General features: G+C 42.3%; 2 protein-coding genes and 1 long non-coding RNA gene across 15 annotated transcripts in view; 1 reads left to right on the top strand and 2 right to left on the bottom strand.

Moving 5' to 3' along the window:
- hmcn2 (hemicentin 2) overlaps positions 1 to 14171 on the top strand; it is a 53779-nt gene extending 39608 nt beyond the window's left edge. For both annotated transcript variants that reach the window (XM_028995913.1, XM_028995912.1), the window contains exons 52-81: positions 381 to 522; positions 643 to 787; positions 1772 to 1899; positions 2045 to 2201; positions 2296 to 2417; positions 2742 to 2906; positions 3127 to 3234; positions 3312 to 3446; positions 3537 to 3671; positions 3770 to 4039; positions 4434 to 4624; positions 5307 to 5520; positions 5632 to 5766; positions 5975 to 6165; positions 7450 to 7531; positions 7634 to 7804; positions 7930 to 8082; positions 8169 to 8306; positions 8414 to 8535; positions 8661 to 8901; positions 9163 to 9222; positions 9305 to 9424; positions 10117 to 10251; positions 10339 to 10458; positions 10948 to 11073; positions 11549 to 11677; positions 11759 to 12052; positions 12832 to 12951; positions 13106 to 13232; positions 13616 to 14171. In XM_028995913.1, coding sequence (XP_028851746.1) covers positions 381 to 522; positions 643 to 787; positions 1772 to 1899; positions 2045 to 2201; positions 2296 to 2417; positions 2742 to 2906; positions 3127 to 3234; positions 3312 to 3446; positions 3537 to 3671; positions 3770 to 4039; positions 4434 to 4624; positions 5307 to 5520; positions 5632 to 5766; positions 5975 to 6165; positions 7450 to 7531; positions 7634 to 7804; positions 7930 to 8082; positions 8169 to 8306; positions 8414 to 8535; positions 8661 to 8901; positions 9163 to 9222; positions 9305 to 9424; positions 10117 to 10251; positions 10339 to 10458; positions 10948 to 11073; positions 11549 to 11677; positions 11759 to 12052; positions 12832 to 12951; positions 13106 to 13232; positions 13616 to 13994 — 4755 coding nt within the window. In that variant the 3' untranslated portion in view covers positions 13995 to 14171. The remainder of the gene's footprint in view (positions 1 to 380; positions 523 to 642; positions 788 to 1771; positions 1900 to 2044; positions 2202 to 2295; positions 2418 to 2741; positions 2907 to 3126; positions 3235 to 3311; positions 3447 to 3536; positions 3672 to 3769; positions 4040 to 4433; positions 4625 to 5306; positions 5521 to 5631; positions 5767 to 5974; positions 6166 to 7449; positions 7532 to 7633; positions 7805 to 7929; positions 8083 to 8168; positions 8307 to 8413; positions 8536 to 8660; positions 8902 to 9162; positions 9223 to 9304; positions 9425 to 10116; positions 10252 to 10338; positions 10459 to 10947; positions 11074 to 11548; positions 11678 to 11758; positions 12053 to 12831; positions 12952 to 13105; positions 13233 to 13615) is intronic.
- LOC114799354 (uncharacterized) lies at positions 224 to 6460 on the bottom strand. The gene is made up of 4 exons (XR_003751223.1): positions 6006 to 6460; positions 5558 to 5707; positions 2752 to 2915; positions 224 to 2490 (listed from the first exon to the last, which is right to left on the bottom strand). It is a non-coding gene; the product is annotated as an uncharacterized LOC114799354 (long non-coding RNA).
- On the bottom strand, positions 6718 to 19831 carry LOC114799352 (uncharacterized). 12 transcript variants are annotated; one of them, XM_028995922.1, is made up of 10 exons: positions 18906 to 19831; positions 18289 to 18354; positions 15536 to 16946; positions 14159 to 14318; positions 13674 to 13942; positions 12834 to 13330; positions 12303 to 12382; positions 9281 to 12011; positions 8679 to 8894; positions 6718 to 8529 (listed from the first exon to the last, which is right to left on the bottom strand). In XM_028995922.1, exons 1-3 carry the CDS (start codon positions 19134 to 19136, stop codon positions 15630 to 15632), a joined length of 1614 nt encoding a protein of 537 aa, XP_028851755.1. In that variant the 5' UTR covers positions 19137 to 19831; the 3' UTR covers positions 6718 to 8529; positions 8679 to 8894; positions 9281 to 12011; positions 12303 to 12382; positions 12834 to 13330; positions 13674 to 13942; positions 14159 to 14318; positions 15536 to 15629. The 12 variants fall into 12 exon arrangements, 9 of the variants coding, with proteins under 9 accessions (XP_028851755.1, XP_028851753.1, XP_028851754.1 ...); XM_028995920.1 differs by having other exon boundaries at positions 8679 to 10484; positions 11901 to 12011; XM_028995921.1 differs by having other exon boundaries at positions 8679 to 9455; positions 11901 to 12011.
- Positions 19832 to 19930: the final 99 nt, after the last annotated feature.

The raw sequence follows: 19930 nt of genomic DNA, 5'->3' as shown, positions 1-19930 counted from the left end.
ATTGGTCAGTTATATATTTAAAATCTATTTATGTATAACATATATTGATTCATGTATTGCTGTTCTGTTCACATAAAACAAAGAAGTTATACATGAGGTTATGTAGTAAACAAAATATCCACACAAAGCTATTAAAAAAAAAAAAAGCCTCTATAGAGTAGGTTTGTCCAAAATGAGTTGTGTATAGTGACAAACTGCTCAAAAGGTTGGTGCCACAGTCCGAGATTTAATTGTTGGAATAAAACTGGTGGTTCGGTATAATTTTGAATATGACAGTTTGTGTAATTGATGACCAGGATGGATGACATTAAAACTATGAAGTCACAAAACATAAAAAATACCATGTCATCAAAACCATAGAAACTGTGTTGTTTTGTTAGATCAGCGGACGTGTCCAGAGCCTGGCCAATGGGCAGATTCTGGAGGTAGAGGACGTAAGGGTGCAGGACAGTGGCCAGTACAGCTGTGTTGTGACCAACATTGCTGGCAGCTCCAGCCTGTTCTTCTCTGTGGAGGTGCTATGTGAGTTCTCACGTTGACCTCTCATGCTTACACTGAAAAAAAAATAACTTGACCAGAATAAATAATGTCTGTTGTAAATGCGTCAGGGTTGATGACAACTATTTCTGTCCCATACTGCAGTGCCACCAGTTATCAGAGAAGGGAGCTCAGTGGTCACAGGACATGTCGGTCAGGATTCTGTCCTGCCATGTGAAGTGGAGGGAGGGAGGTCCTCGACTGTCATGTGGAGGAGAGATGGTAGCCCTGTGGTCACTGGCAGTGTCAGGTGAGATCATCAATCATTCATCGTCTACTTGTACAATTTGTGCCCTCAAATCCAGCTGCAGGAATTTTCCAGCTGGGGTTCATTGTAAAAACAGGGTGATTCTGAAAAATGCCAATCCTGAAGTTACATTTGTACTGAAAACAATATAATAATAATGTTAACTATCAGGCGGGTACACAAAACCGCGATCTTAGCCTCCCTGTCCGTTTTAAAATGATTTTATTTGTTTTTTAATCTCTGAATGGCTCGGCTCCAGCCTATCTGTCAGACCTTCTCCGTTCTTACACTCCACCCCGCTCTCTCAGATCTTTTTATTACAAGCTCAGAGGCGACAGGGCGTTTGCAGTGGGCACCCCATGTCTATGCAATGACCTTCCAATCTGTGTCAGACATGCGGCGTCGATGACTGCGTTTAAATCTCCTTTTTACACCCTGGCTTTTAACCCAGTGCAAGGTGGTTCTTATGCAGTGTTTTATGTGGTTCATTAGGCAGTCCTTTCTTAACTCTTTTAATATGTTGTCTTAAATATTTTCTGTTTTATTCAACCCCTTGCTTCAATTCAAGAGCTGACCAAATTGCTGCATGTTTCTCTTATTTGATTTTATTCAGTTTTCTTTTTATTCTTTATTTTAATTAACTTTTTGTCCTGTCCTGTTCCTGGTAATTTAACTTATTTTATTGTACAGCAATTTGGTCAGCTCCTTAGTTGTGTTAAAGTGCTTTATATATAAATATGGTATGGAATGGGCATTGTATCAATTTTGTGCCCAGTTTGAGTCAATTTTTGAAAAGTCAGAAATATCTACTAGATGGTCAAAAACATAAATTCCCATTTCCCTAAAAAATGTATCGACACAGTGTTGAATGAATGATTCTGTTCTGGGCCAAAACTACTCTTTTCTGAACAATAACCCTACAACCTCATTGTAATGTTAAATTATGCCTGATTGTTGTAGTGAGTCAACACTCTTCTGTGTACCCAGGTTCACTCTGTTGCCAGAAGGTTCCCTGCGTATTGAGTCTGTGCAGGTGTCGGATGCTGGCCGATACTACTGCACCGCATCCAATGCGGCCGGCTCTGACCACAGAGGAATGGACCTGCGTGTTCTAGGTAAACACCAAGGAACATATCGTACTAGCCTGAATATAAAACAGATGTGTTTTGTAAAACAAAATATATTTTACATTTGGTCATATAAACGCTATATAAATGTATACAAATTAAAGAGAATGTGTCTTCATTTATATATTTAAAGTGGGACCGACAATCAGCCCGGGACCTTTCAATGTGACTGTGACCAAAGGCGTGAGAGCAGTGCTGAGCTGTGAGAGTACAGGCCTACCGGCACCCAAAGTGACCTGGAAGAGGAATGGCACACCCCTGCACCCCGACCAGCACCCGAGAGCTTACAGGTACAAAAAACATTTTTTCTTACTTGTGTGGTATGCGTGTGTGTATGTGACATGTCTGCCTTTGATGAATAAAACACACGAACCCCCCCTGCAGGTTCATTTCCTCCGGCTCTCTTGTCATCATGTCTCCGTCAGAAGAGGATGAAGGTTATTTTGAATGCTCTGCAACCAATGAGGGTGGGGAAGAGCGCCGGGTCATAGAGGTCATTCTTCAGGGTATAGACGACCTCAGCTTCATTGATTATATCTTCCTATATCAGTTGTATTCGCATGTTGACTCATATCTTGTCTATGGAACAGAAACCATTCTAATTCACTGCACAATATTATCTGTATACCATAGGGATGTGTAATTATATATTATTTAGAATGGATTTCTTTGTCTTTTCCTAAATATTAACACAAATATTAATACTGATAAAATACATTTTAGTGAAGAAAATATGCAGTCAGTTTAATTAAACCATCAAAATATTTGGCAAAATTATTTGTACGGAGGCATAATGCCAATCTTTCAAAAGTCGTTTTTCTGTCTTGAAGTGTCTCCTACCATAGAGGACGATGGCACCACTGTCACAGCAGTTAAAATGTCCTCCGTTGCCCTGATGTGTCATGCCAACGGGCGGCCAGAGCCCACCGTCACGTGGAGCAAGAGTGGGGCGCAGATGGGGGCTCGTGGAGGAACTTACCGGGTCTTGCCCACAGGTATCTCCTCTGTTCAAATCCAAACATGCCATTATCACATTCCTATTAACACTAAATAGTAAAAAGCATTACATTTGGCTTCCATGAAAGGAATATGGAAAAAAAAACCAAAAGTAATAATAGTAACATCAGCCAACAGTTCTGAGGAGGAGAACCAGATCTCCTGCTTGATCTTTGTAGGGGAGCATATGGTAAACAGTCATTTGTTGTGCTGAATTAGGGATGCTGGAGATCACAGCTGTAACTCCCAGCCATGCTGGCAGATACACATGTGCAGCTCGAAACCCGGCTGGAGTGGCCTATAAACACGTCACACTGACCGTGCAAGGTGAGATTTTACATTTATTTTACACTATATTTTTTGGGAATAGCAAAAACATTTATTTTTTCTTCCCAAACATTTAGAACCCCCTGAGCTCAAGCCCATGGCAGAGGAAATGCATGTTGTATTGCATCATGGGATTGTTTTGCCCTGTGAAGTTCAAGGTTTTCCTAGACCCACTGTCAAGTGGCAAAGAGAGGGCGTTCCCATAGCAACTGGCAAGTATACATTCTTTTCCTGGCAACGCTGTGCTGCTTTTGCCTAATTCCTACACAGTTGTCAAAATGAATTTTTTTTTACGGGTTAAGGTCACAGACTGGCAGTCCTTCCCAATGGTGCCTTGAAGTTTTCTCGTGTTACTCTGGGGGATGCTGGTACATATCAGTGTCTGGCGCAAAATGAAGCAGGAAGTGCTATGGGGAGGACACGTCTCATCCTTCAGGGTACAGCTGATTGTTTATTAATTTGACCCCCTTTTTTTGTGATTTATAAAGGAAGTTATAACTAAGTCAGATATAAAAAGAGCATCTGTTCTCCCCAGTTCCCCCAGTGCTGAGTGTCCCTCGGCTGGAATACGTAGCTGTGCTGGGCCAGCCAGCCACTCTGGAGTGTGGGGCAGATGGGCAGCCACCACCAGAGGTGTCTTGGCAGAAGGACCGAAGTCAGGTAGCGGATGGGACTCACCTCAGGATCTTCACCAATGGCACCTTGAGGATTTCAGCAAGCCAGCGTAGTGATGCTGGTATCTACACCTGCTCTGCCCAAAATGCTGTCGGCAGGGCTAGCCATGACATGAGACTCACTGTGCATGGTAAGTGGCTGGGAGAGACTACATCCAGAGAAGTGGCACTGGAGTGTAGAGCTTGAAAAAATCCCTTTCCTTCCTTTTCATCAGTTAATCAATAACTGAAATTAATTCATAAATAACAAGATCGGTCCATGAGCCAATAATGCTATAGCTTTTGATCGAAAACTGCTTCAAATACATGGAAAGACAAAACAAAATCTAATTTGATTAGTATTTGGTTAATCTGATCACAGTCTTACAAACCTCTGGTGCATTACAAGGGTCTTATCTTGTCTGTGGGTCTTGTCTGTGTTGTGGGTCTTGTCTGTGTTGTCAATTTCCCCAAGTTTGACTAATAAGAATGGGTCCCTCCTAAAACAGGGTAAGCTGAACATTTTGTATGGATTTCCTCTGCCAGTGCCACCCATGATTGCGGCTGCCCAGTCGGAGCTGTCTGTCATCCAGGGATTCCAGGCATTGCTGCCATGTTCAGCGCAGGGCTTTCCTGAGCCGAGGGTGAGCTGGGAGAAAGATGGGAAAACGGTGCCAAACCTGCCAGGCAAATTCACCGTCCTGCGCTCAGGAGAGCTTATCATTGAAAGAACAGAGGTGTGTATACATTTGTGTGTGTTTTTTTTAAGCGAAGTGATTGTCACATGTGATACACAGCAGCACAGCACACGGTGCACACTGTTAAATTTGTCCTCTGCATTTAACCATCACCCTGAGTGAGCAGTGGGCAGTCATGACAGGCGCCCGGGGAGCAGTGTGTGGGGACGGTGCTTTGCTCAGTGGTGCCACCTCAGTGGCACCTTGGCGGATCGGGATTCGAACCGGAAACCTTCTGATTACGGGGCCGCTTCCTTAACCGCTAGGCCACCACTGCCTGTGTAGTAGTCAGGATTTTTGGTGAATTTTTGGATAACTTTGTACATCAACAAATATACCAAAAACGAGCCTTGTTCATTAAAGCATTGATTAAACCAGTTAAGAACCAGTTACTACATGCATTTTTAAGTGCTCTTTTTGGCACCTCTAGTTTATAGTTATGTACAGTAGAAAGTTAGCCGAGTGTAGCTGAGCGTAGCTTAGTTTCACTTCATGCGGTTCAAGCATTTTTTTTTTTTATTTAAAGAGACCCTTGTGAAGTTCTGATTCTTACCCGAGACACCCAGGTGACTGAAGCTTCTAGCTGAAGTTAACTCACTTTCGGTACTCAGCTATTCACAATAGGACTGCCGTTTCACATTGATGACGTGAATAATAAATAAGTTCTATTTGCGCCTGACAGCCTGGTGATGGCGGCCTGTTCACCTGCATTGCCTCCAACTCGGCCGGCGTCGTCCGACACGACGCCCGCCTATTTATCAACATGCGACCGGCCTTTAAAGAGCTGCCTGGAGACGTGACGTTAAATAAAGGGCAAAGTTTAACACTGTCGTGCCACGCCCAGGGCAAGCCTCCCCCCAACATAATATGGATGGCAAACAACAGTCCTATTGAAGGTATAAAAGTTAATCACACACGGCAACGTTTACTTACGTGGCCTTGTTTTTTCCACCATTATGTCTAAACAGGGCAACGGCCTGTTTTCTCAGCTGTGCCTCTTGTTGCAGGGGTGAGCGTGGATGAATCAGGGCGGAGTTCGCTCCTGATCGAGAACGTGACCATGGCTGATGCCGGCACCTACGTCTGTATGGCAGAGAACAGCGTGGGGAGCATTCGCACTCTTTCGTTTGTACGCATCAGAGGTAAATGTGCAAAATATAACCTAAATCCTGCCCCACACTCATCAGCCATTTACATCAGTCTGAATAATTAGTGGTTAGTTTCCTAAACTTCATATTATTATATCAAAATGTTTTATGAGATGTTTGTTGGATTTAATAAGTAAAATGAATGACTTAAGTTTTATGTTTCATGTGTGATTGGTAATAATTTTTTTTTTTTTTGCATTAGAACCCCCATCTTTGAGAGGCGAGGCTCATACCATCCAGACGGTGTCCCAGGGCAGCGTGGCTTTGCTGGACTGTGCAGTCCATGGTGAACCCGCCCCTGTGTTGCGCTGGCTCAGAGATGGTAGAGCCCTCCTGCCATCTGTGCGACTCCACCCTCTCCGTAATGGGTCTCTGATCATATACAGTGTTAAGGTAAGTGCTGTGATCCTGTGGACCTTTCAATAAAAATTTTGCGTCTTTATGTCACAGATTTAGTAATGTCTGTGTGTGAGTGACAGGAATTTAAGGCCAAATTTTCTTCACATAGCACAGCTGTCTTCTGTAGAGTTCTGTAGAACAGGAAAAAACAGGAAGAAGATGTTATTTACACCCTGTCTGTCAAGCTTCTGATAGGGAAGTTTGATGGGGAAGGAGGTACAGAATGTGATCATTCTAGAGAAATAATATTAATTTAAACTTAAAAAAATAAAGGCACACTGTCACGACTACGGACATACGGGGGAAGGAAGCGCAGAGGTCTGACATACTGGGAAGGGGTTTTTATTTAACAAATAAACAATAAACACAAATAAAGACTGGCGCGGTGGCCGAAAACGATTTAACTTAAATGAAAAACTAAAACTAACCCGTAGGCGTGTGGCGCTTGCCAGAACTCAAATCACATACACTGTTACCAAATGAAGTTCACGAAAATGCCGGAGACCCAGAAGGGGCGGAAACTTCCGGCATTTATGGGGTGTCAGGTTTGGAGTCAGGTGTGGAGCCCAGCTGCAGGCAATCCTGACACACACAAACTAATAAAAAACCAACAGAAATAAAACTCAAAATAACCTGGTGTGTGACTGAGTGTCAGAATCTTAAATGTGTGTCCATGTTAATGCTGGTTGCCCCTGGTTGCTGCATGTATTTTAAAGGGGTATCATAGGGTTAATAATAATAATAATAATAATAATAATAATAATAATAATAAATTTATTTGAAAAGCACATTTTCAAAAACAGAAAGCTGTTCACCAAAGTGCTATACATATAAGAAATACATATAAATAAAACAATGGGTGAGGATAAAATTAACATCAAGAGTAAAACAAGAAATAAAATAAATAATATATAAAATAAAAAAAACAAACAACTCAATCTCAGAACGCCTGGGTATTGAGGTATGTTTTAATATGTGTTTTTAAAGGCTAAGATGGACAGAGATTTTGATGTACAGTGGTAGGACATTCCAGAGTTTCAGAGCTATAGCTGCAATTTGGTGAGATTAGGTGTGTTCGAGCGACAACCAGAAGCAGCTTTAAAGGGGTCCTGAACACTCGTGCCTCATTAGCATCAGTTGGTGGGGATCAGGGCCCACTAATCAGGTGCATCAGCAACCTTCCACTTTTAAACATTAAATGAACTGAAGAACATGTTTTAACTGTGTTTTATGGTAATGGACTTATAGAAAATGGCTGTGAAAATGTTTCTGTGACAGGATGGTGACTCCGGGGACTATCGTTGTGTCGCAGAAAGTGAGGCTGGCGTGGCGGAGAGGACAATTTCACTCAAAGTGCAGGGTGAGCAATAATAGCTGCTTTTAATAGTGTATACGAAGGCAGGTCTGCTTAATTCATTGTAACATAAAAACATGATTAAACTGAGTTCTGTCTTGGCATCAGTTCCAGGAGGATACTCTAACTGGCAGGCCTGGGGTCCATGCAGTGTCACCTGTGGGCGGGGCATTCAGGAACGAATCAGATTATGCAATAATCCAGAACCGGCCAATGGAGGCCCACCTTGCCAGGGTCCAAGTGTGGATTCCAGAGGGTGTCAGGCCTCACTGTGCCCGGGTATTAATTTTCATATTCATTTGTTGTTTTCCACTACAGTAAGGTGAAGTATAATAATGTCAGTAACAATCATAATACTAATCATTATTATAATCGTTATAATTTTTATGTTTTGCTGTCTGTAGGGGAGTCCCCTCGACGGGCTCGTGGGAGTTTGATTGGCATGGTGAACGAACGGGAGTTTGGAGTGGCCTTTTTGGAAGCCAACATAACCGAGAATGCAGAGGAAGGCTCAAGCACATTGATGGTCCACGTGGACAATGTCCCCCTCAGTGTCGGTGAGAATTTTGGCTCATTCTAACACTTGATTTCAAAGCGATCGCTGAACTTATCAAGACTGTGTTTTTTTTGTGCTCCTTTGTAGGCCCACTGCTGCGAGTTCTGGTGTCCATTTGTGCCCCAATTTACTGGTCCACTGTTTTCCAGACCGGGAAGGCCAGAAATGGCTACTCGCTTACCCAGGGTCAGTTCCGACAGGAGTCCCAGCTGGAGTTTGAAACAGGTGAGAACTGCACCTGCATGTAGCAGAAGACAGTTTATACAACCCAGGGTGCAGCATGGCCTGATTCATGGCCATTTCATTTCCCGTATCCGTGTTTGTTTTTCCAGGGGAAATCCTTAAACTGACACATGTGGCTCGGGGTCTGGACACAGATGGCGTTCTCCTCTTGGATATTGTTATTAATGGTTATGTCCCATTCGCTCTGTCATCGTCACATTTAAATCTGCAGGTTTGAATACAATTTTTATATTTTTAGTATTTACAGATGAACATTCTTTATTATTTTCCTCAATATTTATTAATTCAGTCACATAAATGAGTAAAGGTATGACAACAAATGGTTCTCTCCTGTAGGAGTTTGATGAGACCTACCTGCAGACGGGTGCCGGGCAGATGTATGCCTGGTCTGCTCAGAGCCACCAGCGGGACGGGACCCCTCTGTCACTGCGATGCAATCACTCTCTGGTGTTCGACGGGCCCCAGGAGCGGCAAGGGCCCCTGCTCCAGCTTATGCGACTCTCTGGGATAAGTGGAATCTACAGCATGTTCTCTCAGACCCTTGACCTCCAGATGACCGCGTCTCTGCTCCTACCAGGTCAGAAAGGCCAATTTGCCTGCACATACTACTGCATCCTCTTAATACACATACTACTAATATCCTATCCTGGTGTCTCTGTACGTATTGTAAGTATGGTCACCAGACTATTTGGCAAGTATTCATTACTCCATGGCTCAAAGAAGCACTAGGTCATCAATTTTCAAGCTGGACCTAGTTAAAACAGTGTCACTATTTTTTTGTTTTGGTTTCTTGGTTTATTCATGTAACGATGACATTATGTGACTTTTTTTTTTTTAGAGGGTGATGGAGAAACATGTCCAAAAGGGTTTCAGTTGGATTCAGCTGCATACTGTGCTGGTTTGTTATGCTCATATCCTATGCATATCTATGTCCACCTTATTGCTAGTTAACACACAGCTCATGAGTCTCCCCTCTGCAGATGAGGACGAGTGTGAGGTTCTCTCTCCCTGCTCGCACTCATGCAACAACATCATGGGTGGATTCTCATGTGCCTGTCCCTCCGGCTTCACCATCTCCCCGCAGTCCCACACCTGCCAAGGTCAGAGTCATGCCTCCATTTTGCTCTTTGACTGATAAGATAAGAAAACAAATGTAAACAAAAAAAAAAAAGGAAAGAAGGACACAATACAAGAGGAGAAACCAAGTGACATGCTGTTAAGATGTGTTCCAATCATTATTTAAATTTACATTTACAGCATTTAAAAAAAAATGTTTTAAAATATTTACGATACGTGGACAAAATTTGCTTATAATGCTGCTGGACTTCCTATTCTACATTTTAGTTCCTGGGTTGTCTTTTATTTTATTAAACATTATTTATTCTAGGATCATTTTATTAAATTATTATAATAATAATAATATAATGCTAATTACTTATACATTATATTTTGAGAATAGACATGGTTTCAAAATGCCTCCTGTAACTGTCCAAACAGTTAATAACAGGGCACACAACTGTATAAACCGACTATCCTTCATATTTCCGGGGGCTCTCTGTCATCTGCTGTGGTTTGTTCCAGCTAAAGCAACGCCCCATTTCATTTATGTAAGAACTTCCTTAAAGATACAGCAAATGGCTTGCTCTCTCCACACATAAAAGCAACAAGGATTCACCTTTAAGAATCATAAAAACATCACCATATCAGTTTATGCCCTATCTGTAGAACTGTGTATGGCAGTACAAAGTCTGCAGGGTTACAGAGGTCAACATCTTCTGCTGTCTCCCTACAGACATAGATGAGTGTGCCCAGGGCTCCCACATGTGCCACTATAACCAGCAGTGTGTGAACACGGTTGGTACGTACCGCTGCCAAGCCAAGTGTGGCCCAGGCTTCAAGCCCAGTCTGGCAGGGACCAGCTGCGAAGGCAGGTGTCACGTTTAAACTGCAGATGAAGATTACGACTACAGAAGATATGTGCCTCATGAAAGTCTCTGTTTTCTTCTCCATCCAGATGTGGATGAGTGTAAAGAGTCTTCAGTGTCACCTTGTCAACATCAGTGTATAAACAACCTCGGGTCTTACCGCTGCGCCTGCCATCCTGGTTATCAGTCCTCTGGGCATCGGTGTCTAGGTTGGTTACTCAGGGTTACAGCAAGGCTGAGTATATAAGGTGTATTAGTATCTTAAATACAACTTGCATATTAGTTTACTGTTATTTGCAACATTGTCACATTATACACTCCTAAATTATAACAAGGTTCTGTATAAAAATATTTTTATGATGAATTTGAGGATTTTTCTGCTAAAATGAGTACAGTTGACTCTGTATAAGCTCTTTTTGTAATTCAGATTTGTACATTTATTTATTCACAAATGTATGTGGCAAAAAATATTGTATCATTATTTGTAATAGAATAAAAATATATGGGTGTTGTGTGAGCTGTGTGTATGTCAGTCATCTACAAATTGATCAGTTGATTGATACTGCCACTGAATAAAATAATAAATATCTTTCAAAGTGACAATGAGCTGTAACTGGGAAGGTTATTAAGCAAAAATCAATAATGCATTAATGCAAACTCATGTCTATGTTAATGTGTTTGTGTTTCTGCGAAAACAGACATAAACGAGTGCATGAGGAACGTGTGCCCAGCGCATCAGCAGTGCCGCAACACAGAAGGAGGCTATCAGTGCTTTGACAGCTGCCCAGCTGGACTGGCTCAAGCCGACAACGGGGTTTGTGAGGGTGAGACTCGATGCGTGGAGTTGCTAGTAGCGTCTGAGATGTCAATCAGTCTGACTGTAATGTGAGATGTGTGAGGTGCAATGTGTACGCGTGTCAGAGGTGTCGAATAAACCAAATCTTGAAAACTAAAACGACAAACCATTTTCTTGCAGATTTAGTTTAGGGCTATGGTGTTTGAGGGATTAGTTTTTTGAGTAGGTGGGTGATCACCAACCATGGTCCTGGAGGGCACTTTGCACATTTTTGGGTTGACTGTCATTAAGCACCCATGATTCAACCTCTCTCATCATGCTTGTGAAAGGATTCTTTTTTGTGTTCCATTTGAAAAAAAAAAAACTGTTCCCATCAATAAATCATATGACCCGTTTCCCCAGATTCACCACATTTCCTTTGGGTTGAGCCTAAGTGGATACTGTAAACAAATATTCTGATTGAAGAAGGAACTGTGTGTGTGTGTGTGTGTGTGTATTAACAGACATAGATGAATGTCAAGACGGCAGCCACATGTGCCGCTACAGCCAGATCTGTCAGAACACAGTAGGAGGGTATGGATGCGTGTGTCCAAGAGGCTACCGCTCACAAGGTGTCGGTCGACCATGTTTAGGTAAGAAAACACCAGACTTGATGGTCTCTCTGTTGACTACAGAGAGTCCACGTACTAAAAAAAAATGCTTTTTTCCCCCAGATATTGATGAGTGCCTACAAACCCCCGGCCCTTGCGCCTACCAGTGCCGCAACGTACCAGGCAGCTTCAGGTGCCTCTGTCCGCTGGGCACGGTGTTACTCGGTGACGGGCGATCCTGTGCAGGTCTGGAGCGAGGCCATACCTTTAGCAATGGGACGCTTGTGCGAGCCAGACTTCGTCCACAGCTGGTATCCACGCTTGGCCGTCCCATCCTCTCCAGGCAGCATGGCAACTCCAGAAGCCCCAGACATGGCTGCCCACCCGGTTACACCAGTCAAGATGGCACATGTGTAGGTGAGTGGTATTGATGAGTTCACACACGGTGGAGGGCGCCAATATTGATTATCAAGTTCGAGTTCACAATATTCATACAATTTTAAAAAGCATGTTGTTTTTATGGGTAATAGCAACTGACAGCATTTTTGAGCTACACATGGAGGCCTATGAATTGGAGGCCTACGAATTACTAAAACCGTGCTGCTATATGAGAGTCTCATATGTTAAATGACTCAAAATAGCATTCAGAATAAACAAAAATACTCACCACATCCTCATACAGTCCACTGTTGAAATGACAGTATAAAACGGAGGTGGGAGGTCACAAGTCTAAAGTCAAGTCCACACCTATAAAGATAAAACTATTTACCTGTTGCATTTTTTTCATTTGCAAACCATGCTGTATTTATTTGATAGCGGTCTTTTGTATTCGCAAATCACATTGCGTTGACGTAAGAGCTATATGTTGTATTCCTAAAGCACAGTGTGCATATTTGATTTGTGAATTCCATTCATTTTGTTTGCAAATGCTTACATTTGTAAATATGTTTTGGAAGGGTTCTGACTGCATTAAAGTTCATTAAAAAGAATTTGAACTCACTTTTTTCACACAAAGCAGAACTAGTTAAGTAAACAGCCTAGTAGATGTTTCTTTAAAAAAGATCCTGGTTTAATGTGTTTAATCTGTCATTAAACAAATGACATGTTTACTTTCATTCAGGCCAGTACAGCCCAGAGCTGATCGGACCGGCTAATGCGTTTTTGCTCAACAAGTCCTTTTTGTCTTTTGTGTGCAGACCTGGATGAGTGTGTACAGAGAAAGCCGTGCCAGCACGAGTGCCGGAACACCATAGGAAGCTACCAGTGCCTGTGCCCTCCTGGCTACCAGCTCCTGCCAAATGGCCGCAGCTGCATAGGTAGAGAAAGAAAGGGGGGAGGTTGCCAGTCCAGAAGCCCTTTTCCAGACAGACAGACAGATAGACCAGACTAAGCAGACTACTTGTGTGGTATAATAATGTCCAATAATGCTACTGGATTTGTTCAATATTCCCGATCTTTCCATCTCTGCAGACATTGATGAGTGCACGGTGCAGGGCGTCCAGTGCGGCCCTAACCAGATGTGCTTTAACATCCGTGGGGGATATCAGTGTCTGGATACTCCCTGCCCGGCGACTTACCAGAGAGGAGGGAGTCCAGGGTAAGGATATCTGCTCTCTCATCAGGAAGTGGCATCCACACAATGAAGTTATTCCAGTACACCCTTCAGATCTGCTTTCAGAGCCACACTAATGATGCCTTAAGGTTCCAAGCATAGAAAGAAACCGCAAGACTGGGTTGGGTAGATAATAAATATTATGGTTAATAGCAACTGACAGCATTTTTGAGCTACAAAATTGATCTGTGACCAGTGAGACCAGCCTGTTTTGGAAACTGCAGTTTATGATCACATTTTTAGCAAAGGTCGCTGTTATCTATTTCGTTCAGCGTCCCATCTGATTGTCCAGATGAAGGTTGTGGAAATGAAACCCGCAGTCAAAGTCTGCATGATTACTGCCCTAACGGACCACCTCTGTGCTTCAGGACGTGCTACAGGCCGTGCTCGGTGCTGGACTGCGGTGCTGGTGGTCTGCCATTGTACCTGCAGTACAAGCTGCTGACGCTGCCGCTGGGTATCCCAGCCAACCATGACGTGGTTCGGCTGTCGGCCTTCTCCGAGTCGGGGGAGCTTCAGGAGCGCACCTCCTTCACCATCCTGGAGCAGCAGGGCGGCGAGGCCGGGTCGCAGCCATTCGTCGTTCGGGACGAGGCGGGCAGGGGCATCATCTCCACCAAGCGGTCGCTGGACAAGCCGGGCGTGGTGCGGCTTCGGGTACAGGCCACCACGCTGTCTGCGCAGGGCCGCATCACCTACCAGAGCATATTCATCATCTACATATCTGTCTCTAGATATCCCTACTGAACCATGTACCTGCAGTAAGCCCCGCCCCCGGCACCCTCTCACAACACACATTTTACTGTACATTGTACTGTACAGGCCGCCTGCCGACAGCTCCAGCAAAGTGCAAATGAAGATCTGGCGTTTTTCCCTTGATTTTCCGACAAAGAGCAACATGTATTAAATACCCAAACATCACCACTGATGATCTCTGTTACTGGAACCCTGGCAGATTCCAGATTCGCATGTATCCATAACGATAACCCCACGAGGTGTGCAGCAGAAACCAGAGGAGAGGTGCTGTTGAGATGCTTTTTGAATTGGTGCTTCATCTTCCAAAAGGTGCTACTGTCAAAAAAATATTTAGTACAGTTAAATAGGATGTTAGACATCCATAACACTGGAGAATATTTACATTTTCGGTCAACAAATGATGCACACCTAACAACAGCAATATATTCATTATCACAACACAAAACAACAGCGCACAAAATAACAGCTGGTATTATGCATGTCTGTGTCCTGTTTTTAATATAAATATAAATTTATATTTTTATAGTTATATTTCCATTGCTCTATTTGCTGTCTATTGTTCATTAAATCCCAGACATTGATTCAGTGCACCTTTGTTTCATGGTGTTTTTGGACCACTAATAAAAATCGAAACGAAACATTGACCTGAATTTATATGATTTCGTTTTTTTCTGAACTGTATTATTTCATGTTTTATTTCTAATCAATGACCTTTGAAATGCTGTTCAAAATGCTTAACCACTTAAAAATATTTGTCATCCAGTTCTTCCAGAAAAAAATATTTTCTATTTTAATTGTTAGATTAAGAGGTTGAATTCTGGATACTAAAGAACTCTTATGGTGACCTTGCAGAACGGTTCCAGCTGTGTTCTGTGTTCTTTGAAGAAGCTGTTGTGCTACCTCTTTTGGACTGAATTTGCCACGTCAGATGAATTTCATATTTAGAAACTGATTGATTGATTGATTGCTAACATTTTATTAAAAACAACTTGCGATTGTGTTTCTAGACTGTCTGCCTGCTGTCTGCTTTGTCTCTGCTGTTTTTCTGCACATTATATACATTTCTACATTTGTCAGATGTTGAAGCTGAGTTCATAAGGTCAAGTCCTGGCTTAATGCAGGCCTGTAAATGTGATGCTTAAGCAGCGAGCACTTATCTGTTTCTGTCATCTCATGCAGTGATATGACAGAGATGCAGCATTGTCAGGGTGTTTTAACCAAAGACCAATAAAACCAATTAGCTTTTTATGCAAATCATGCATATTGCCTGCTTCCCCCACATTTACTCACTCGCTCACTTTCCACACCGCAGACCTCATCATTCATGCAGCATGTTCAGTAGGACAGAAAAATATCAGCACTGCCTTTGTAATAGCACATCAAGACACGTCAACTGTGAAGACCATTCCATTGACCGTGTGTTGCATATGAATTAAAACTTTAATTCTGTGAACACCTATGAAGTATTTCATTATTCATCAGATAATTATATGCATGATCTGTTTTATTATAAACATGTGTGTTGAACGTACTTTAATTTGCAGATACACAGTCCACAGCAGCAGAGACAGTTCATTGTCTCTACAAAGTGCATTGATCATTTCCATTTGTCCCAATTAGCAAAGCTCAAGACAACCCAGACTCCTTCAGCGCTCGGTCAACATTTGGGACCAGCTCCTTTTCATAGTCCCACAGCTTCTTGTCTATGATCAGCTCATCCTTGGTTAGTTTCCATTGTAAAGGAACCCTGACGTGCACAATGTGGCACACATCAAAAGGGACCAGGACCACGTCTCCGAACTGCTTCAGTGTTGTGTGCACCGATGTCTGCTCCACCTTCCTTGGGTTGACAATCATTTTGGTTGGGTTGTAGACATCTTTCCTATCGGGTTCACGGTAGATGTGCTCCAGGATGTTGATACCCTTCACGTTCTTCCACTGAGGTAACTGAAACTTGCCGCTGTCCTCAAACTGGGTTTTGGGGAAGATATGGTTCTCTATGAGGAAGACGCCTGCCATTGGATAAAATTGCTGCAGGTCGTCCATTAACAGCTGCAGGTTGGCATGCTTGTAGGGCGTAATGATCTCGTCAATGTCATTCAGCAGCAGGTACTTGGACCGGTACATATTTCTATAAATACAGTCATTTAATGTGGCCAACTGGCCATAATAATGGAGATCCCCGTGATGCTCAGCAAAGTTCCAACCACTGGAGGGGGTCAGGAACTTGTCTATGGGCCAAGGAACGGTCTCTAAAGTACCTTCCTCTTTATAATGCTGAAGCAGCTTCTCCAGGTCTGGACCACAGCTGGTGTTGTAGATGATGACCTTGTCAACTCCCAAAATCTTGTAGACCTCCAGGGTCTGTGCAAACTGGAGAACATTGTCATAGTCCCCAAACAGGTTGGATATGCACACGGTGAAGTTGTAGCGGAAGGATGTGAGCTTCTGTGGGTTGTGTATGGATAAAAATCTGGCATTGTTCAGGCCAACTACACTTGTGCTTGTGGAAATGGTGACATGAGTGGCACCATCAAAGGGGATTTTGCAAAGCACATCTGAGGTCACATAGGGGAAGCCAAAATGGTCACTGTGGGTGCTGACATGTGCAAGTGATGACATGCAGCGCTGCTCGGAATTGCAGAAGATGCAGTGAAGGTTCTGCCCCTCATTTCTGTAGATGATGGCAATGATCCGGACCTCCCTGTTAAGCCTGTGATCTCTGAAGGCAGAAACCATGAGGTGTTTGGTATTGTTGATGCGGGTGATGGGCTCCTCTTCAACAAAACAGTGTGAGCACTTAACCTGAGTTATGGGAACGTCCAGCTGAGATGTTCTGTAAAGCCCAGTGAGGACTACAACGACGCTCAAAATGCCAGCAGCTATCAACAGAACAAATCTGTGTTTCAAAGTTCCTTCCATTTGGTTCTGGGAGCAAGGCAACTGAGGAGAAGAAGGGAAAACACTAAGACACCAAAACTGTGCAACATTTAATGAAATAACCAAAGAGTCTGTCAATCATGTCAAAATATAACATGTTCTGCATCATAACTGAGACAAAAATACACCTCTCAATGGTCAAAGTGCAACACATTAAAGAATACAGAGAGGAACATTTTCACGCAATCATACACTTAGTATTAGCATTTTTATAGTATTTTTAGTTTTCATATTATTAAGAAGCCTTTAGTGAGTCTTCATATTTTGAGAAACGTTCACAGCAATTGGTAATATGTGTTAATAGTTTGATAGATATATTATTATATTACCATTAGTAGTAATTAATTACCCTTGTTTTATTATGTTTAAATATTCAACATTAGTTCAGTTCCAACAAACATTTTGTCTCAGTCAAAACATTTTAACAAAAAATTGGGAGAAAATCTGCAGCAATAGTAAATGCATGCACTGAAATGTGTATTTGTTGTTTATTGTGTATTTGAAGTCATTCTTCACTCATATTTCCAACTTGTATTCACGTAAAATAACACAGGTCCTTAGAGATTGTGTCAAAGGAAATTCTTTTGATCAGCCGGTGGGACAGATGGTCGGGAGGTAGAAAAAAAAACAGCGACCTTTACAATCTCTTCCTCAATATCTCATCTTGTGTCCCTGCAGTCTCGATCATGGCATGTGGTCCAGTGCACAGCATATTTTTAATTGTTGAGTGATATTGCTGTTTTTGACCAACAGGGAGAATTACAGGAAGCCGTCTACGCCCAGATCTTTCCTGTTATAACAGCTTTCTCACATTGGACCTTGGTCAGTGGGAGCTTTCCATGGCTGACCATGCTTCGGTTTTACATTCAGGGAGAAGATGGAATTAACAAAGTCAGGGCCACAAATGTGCTTAAGTATGATGCAATAAAATAAAAACTTTATTTCCATATACAGATTTAGATCTTATAATTTACTGTGGATATTTTAAAACCGAATCGTCCTGTATTTTTTTTTTTTTTTAATGAACCCAGAAGTAGATTCCATAGATTAAAACCGACGTGTTACCCTGCGAGATCTGGCAACAGCGATAAAACAATTCCTGTCATTTTAGAATTTATTGATATCAAAGTAAATTTATGAATATATATGTAATAGAATACAATAAAAAGTGTCGAACTTATTTCCACGCACGTTTCACACATTAAGCCACAACATGACCTCGGGAGGTGGAATGAGGTTCTGCGTCGTTGTGGCGTACGGAACCAGAACCTCGAAATAACAACACAGTCCTGCCTTTACGTAATGAAATAAAAAGAGATCGGAGCAGAAACGTTTCACTACAGACCTGAATGGGATGGATGGAAAGCGCGAGTCCGGTTCGCCATAGATGGGTCTGTGCGTCTCTACGTACCTGCAGGAAATGATTTATTTTTTTAACTCTACACTCAGATCGTATTTGCCAGCCCCACCCAGGTTAGACTGCAAGGACAATAAAAAAAAATGGTGGGAGAGGGAGAAAATGACAAAATATCTGATTAATACGAATTGCAGAACGTGCATGGAATATTTTTTGTTTCCATATATATATATATATACACACACACACACACACACACACATATATATATATATAAATACATTATAAATAAGTGTGTGTGTATTTATATTTTATATGATACACTATATCATTATATAATACACTATATATCATGTGTGTGTGTGTGTATATATTTTACCACCATGACCAGTTACCTTCCTAGGAGATTTTTCCCATCATGCTTGTCTGTGACCTGACTGTATTCATGTTATCCTCTTGATTGCTCAAAAAAAGTTTCCCAAATGGTATGTCGCATGGGTTATTGGTCTGTTTGTTGGCTGGTGGTCTTTTTAAATATCATGCCACAAGACTAAAATAAAGAGAAAAGCCATTTCCAACATTTGTTCCAACAAAGTGAACTATACCTTAAGGGAGGGGTGTTTACCCCCACCCTGCCCAACATGATGGCGGGCTTCCCAGTGCACTTTCCAGTAAATGCTCAGCCGGACCAGGTCTGTATAGCGGACACATAGTGGCTGTGGGAAAAAAAGATCTGCGCAGCTTGCATATTGTGGGTGAATATCAGTCAGCCGAACATGGTTGTGCTTGAGGATATGCCAAGATCCGGGGCCAACTTTTGATCCCTTCCACAGCATCCCAGAACTGGTAAAGGGAACAGTTTCGAATGCAGACTAAGATGATTATTTGCAGTACTCTGGTTTACAGGCTTGATTACAACATAGGGAAGTGATACAAACTAAAAAAACAGGCAAAACACTAAGCCCATAAATCCATAAAACCCAATAAAGGTATGTTACCCAGAGAAGCTTCTTCAAACTATAGAAGCAGAAAAAAACTGAAACCAAAAAATGTGTGTTGGAACAGAATGCTAATTAACACTGCATTGACTGTACCACCTCACAAAAACTGAAAATATCACTAGTTTTGTACAGTTGTTCTCAAACAACTTTTAAGCCCAAGGTCCCCTCGGGGGAAGAATGAAGAACGTTCGATCAGGAATAACATTATTGCCCCTGACCGGGGAAGTCCGAATGTTGATCAGCTTGTGGCAGTAGCATGTATTAGGCTGCAAATGGACATCCTCAAGGTTGATGTGGTAGAAGCTGAAGAAGGGATTTGAGGTAGATGACTTCTTCAAATGCTAAATCCAACTGATCATCTGTAACGTGTGCTGGAGAAACTGTCTGGCCAACACTTTATAGCGCTAAAGCAACCTGATACTGACAGCTTGGTGACCAAGTGTAGATGCATCTTTTCACATTCCTCGATGTGTCAGGAACTCAGATGTAGAGCGTGTGGTCTTCATGTGACCTGCAGAAACCAGTGGGTCAGTTTGATCTGGCAATTCGTGGGAAGAATCTCTGAGAATTGAAGGTTTTAGTGTTTCATGTCCGACAGGACAGGGCACGTTTAACATTTTAATCTTCCG

This window comes from Denticeps clupeoides, chromosome 11 (genome assembly GCF_900700375.1).
Source record: "Denticeps clupeoides chromosome 11, fDenClu1.1, whole genome shotgun sequence".
Lineage (NCBI taxonomy): Eukaryota > Metazoa > Chordata > Actinopteri > Clupeiformes > Denticipitidae > Denticeps > Denticeps clupeoides.
This window is presented reverse-complemented; position numbering and strand designations above follow the sequence as displayed.